This window comes from Ipomoea triloba, chromosome 12 (assembly GCF_003576645.1).
Source record: "Ipomoea triloba cultivar NCNSP0323 chromosome 12, ASM357664v1".
In the NCBI taxonomy this organism is placed as follows: Eukaryota; Viridiplantae; Streptophyta; class Magnoliopsida; order Solanales; family Convolvulaceae; genus Ipomoea; species Ipomoea triloba.
The window spans coordinates 4631447-4634552 of NC_044927.1; the positions used below are offsets into that span (position 1 = coordinate 4631447).

At 37.0% G+C, this 3106-nt stretch overlaps 1 protein-coding gene across 1 annotated transcript; it reads right to left on the reverse strand.

Moving 5' to 3' along the window:
* Positions 1-712: 712 nt before the first annotated feature.
* Positions 713-3106, reverse strand: LOC115998680 (protein COBRA-like). Its single transcript, XM_031238308.1, has 4 exons — positions 2979-3106; positions 2776-2858; positions 1396-1861; positions 713-1048 (listed from the first exon to the last, which is right to left on the reverse strand). The coding sequence occupies exons 1-4, from the start codon at positions 3052-3054 to the stop codon at positions 996-998; spliced, it is 678 nt and encodes a 225-aa protein (XP_031094168.1). The 5' UTR covers positions 3055-3106; the 3' UTR covers positions 713-995.

Below are 3106 nucleotides of genomic sequence, written 5' to 3' on the forward strand. Positions count from 1 at the left end.
TCCAATGAAACCGTAGTTATATCGAAATGATATTGTAGTTGTGTTGAAAGAAAACTGCAGTGTATTATAAAATAAACTATAGTTGTGTTGAAAGGAAACTGAATAACAGTTTCACATATTTGAGTGTATAATGTCGAATGAAAATGTAGTTGTGTTGAAAGGGAACTGCAGTGTATATAAAATGTAGTTGAATAAGTTATACACATAGAGTTAACAGTGCGGAACGGACGAAGACCCGTTGGATTTACAAAAAAAATTAAAAATTAAAAATATTGATAGATTACCCAAAATGTTTCACACTAGCTAGAATCAATTAGGGTATGCTTTTTTCTTTTTTTTTTCTTTTTTTTTTTTTGTTTTGAGTACTATTGACTCTGTTACAATATAGTATGGCTCCAACCCAAGCGAACGTGGGTGGACCTGGACCGTTAAACGAACGGAGAAAGACCCCGTGAAATTTACCAAAAAAAAATGTAGTATGGCTCGAACTCACTCTCATCATCCATGTGGGAGTGTAAACCGGGACACCGGTGTCCCGGGTGCCACTAGAACACAAGCTAGAATCAATTAGGGTATGTTGTAAACGAAGATTTGCAATCTTTATTAATAAACTAGTATGTAAGTTGGATTGTCCCATCTCATTTCGTTAAATATAAGTGCTAATAACCTTGTCGTCTAGTGATACCAAGTAACTCTCACAATCCGGAAGTAATTGGTTCAAGCCCTAATACCATTTTTTAATACTCAATACTTTATTACAAATCCACAAACATTGCAGTAAACCAGTAGTGGGTTTATTTTACGCCAACAGGCAACAAGCGATTAAACAAATTCAGAATTTCAATGGAACAAAACAGAACTGAAATGCAAAAAACTATGAGGAACATATATACAATTATATATATATATATATATATATATATATATATATAGCCCTCTAGCTACGAGGCTTCTTTCGGGGCATTTTGTTTTGAATGAGGATGAGGAGGGGCAGATTATGCAACTTTTGGAGATTTGTTCGAGTACAAGCAACTCAGCTTCCATGTCACTGCCATTCACAAAAATCACAATCAAGTAATTAATGAAACTGTTAGGGTGAAGAACTAAGTCCAACATCCTGCCGCTCGAAAATGTGACCTTATAAAAAAAATAATATTATTTAATTTTTAATAAATAAATATAAGAGAAGCCATTGATTGTCCAGCTCGAACAACTGGTGTATGTCTTCTTCACGGATAATTGTAGCTGTCCGAAGAGGACAACAACGACCGTCTAAGGAAAACGGCCATCACAACGGGTGACTTTCTTTTTTTAAATAATATTTTTTAATTTTTAATAAATAAATTATTTTTAAAAAATAAAATAAAAAAAGACACATATCAACAAGCAACTTACTCATAGCTTGTGTCACTCTTCTCCCATCTGGGGACACGAATCTTGTAGGCCTCACAATTTTGGGCCGTCGACAAGCATATCCTCCGCCGCTCCCCGGCGCTTCAAAGGTGAAATTCTTGGGCAAGCTGACGGTTGTATTGGTGCTTCCGGCTTGCCCAACAGCGAGTTGGAATCCACTCACGGCGGCTCTAGATCCATTCCTGCCCCACGAGCTAAGCACCCCACCTTTGCAGCAGTTTTCTACCTGCTGGTTGTAAGGAGTACCGGGCAGCAAGTCCACAACTTCCGGAGCCCTCCGACAGGAATGTGGGATGTTTCCTTTGAATCTGGAACAATCTCCTTGCATTGTTGTTTGAGCTCCTATCATAGTCCATATCACCTCGTACTTTGCCCATCTCCATCCCAATGTCCAACCTGGTTCTCGGATCTTTCTCAACCTCTGATAGTTGTATATGGTCACAACCGCCTGTCAAATTTCACAATTGCAATCAATGTAGAAGGTCTAAGCGTTAGTCAGGCGTTTGGAGGTGCCTAGCTAAAGCCTAGATGGGCAGTAATAATATTAAGAAAAACACAATAATGTACACCAAAAAAAAAATATAAAACACTTAGTCAAGTTGGGTGTCGAGTTGACTGATTCAAGCGCTTAGAGTGTCTACTGAGAGTTGAGTTTGGCTGACTCAGAAGTCAAGTTGCCCAATTTGGACATCTAGACAGCCTAGCTAGTCGACCGACTAAGAGCATTCATAGTAGTAGTGTTTTTTTTAATGGTTTTTTAGGTTACACATAGGAGAGAGAAGCATGGAGATAAAAATTAAAAAAAAAAACAAAACAAAACAAAACAAGAGGGACAAAAAGCTGACAAAGTAAAAGAAAACAAAGTTGAATATTGATTTCTTCAGAGTGGCTGCCCGCTGCGGCCAATCTGAAGCGCCCTAACGGGCAGTGCGCACCAAGCACGCCTGCCATCTTCTTCTTCTTTTTTTTCTTTTTTTTTTTTAAATTTATTTCTTTAGTTCTGACAAATTTCATTTCTTGTCAAGTAAATTTTGCCAAAAAACATCCTCTCATATTAGTTCATTTCATACTGTACAACACCAGTTTTTTGTCCACTAAAAATCAAATAAAATCTATTGTTATGAATGCTCTAATGTTTGCCAAAGAGTAAGATCTCCTTAGTCTAGGAGCGCTTAGCGCTTAATCCACGCCTAGGTAGATTTTACAACAATGATTGAAATACAATATGATCAACTAACAAACATGAGGAAATGAAAACAAATCTTTAGATTCACTCCAGAAAATTGAAAATATATTACTTGTCTCAACTAAAATATTAAATTGATCGAATATGCTTAACAAAAAAAATGTAGATGAGCTTACAACGTAGCCATCGGCTGTCCAGGAGATGACATCCCAATTTATGGTGATGTTTCCACCATGGTTAAGATCATGACTGGTAGCATCTGGGAGAGATCCAAAAGGGGAAAATGTCAAAAGGGAATAAAATTGAAAGTACACAAAGAAGATGATAGTGCATTACACATTACAGTACAGTAGAAATGAAGTAATTACAATATAATTACCAGTAGATGAGAAGCTGAAGCAGCAAGTGAAGAAGGCCAGCACTAGCAGAAGTAGTATAGACCTGGAAAAGCCCATCTCCAAAATTAGAAGAAGGAATTGAAATTATTGGCAAATTGCAACACCTTCT

Coding starts and splice junctions, on each gene's coding strand:
- LOC115998680 (XM_031238308.1), bottom strand. CDS start 3,054: ATGGGCTTTTCCAGGTCTATACTACTTCTGCTAGTGCTGGCCTTCTTC. Junction 2,859..2,978: donor CTTCAGCTTCTCATCTACTG/GTAATTATATTG, acceptor GATCTCTCCCAG/ATGCTACCAGTCATGATCTT. Junction 1,049..1,395: donor AAGAGTGACACAAGCTATGA/GTAAGTTGCTTG, acceptor TGTGAATGGCAG/TGACATGGAAGCTGAGTTGC.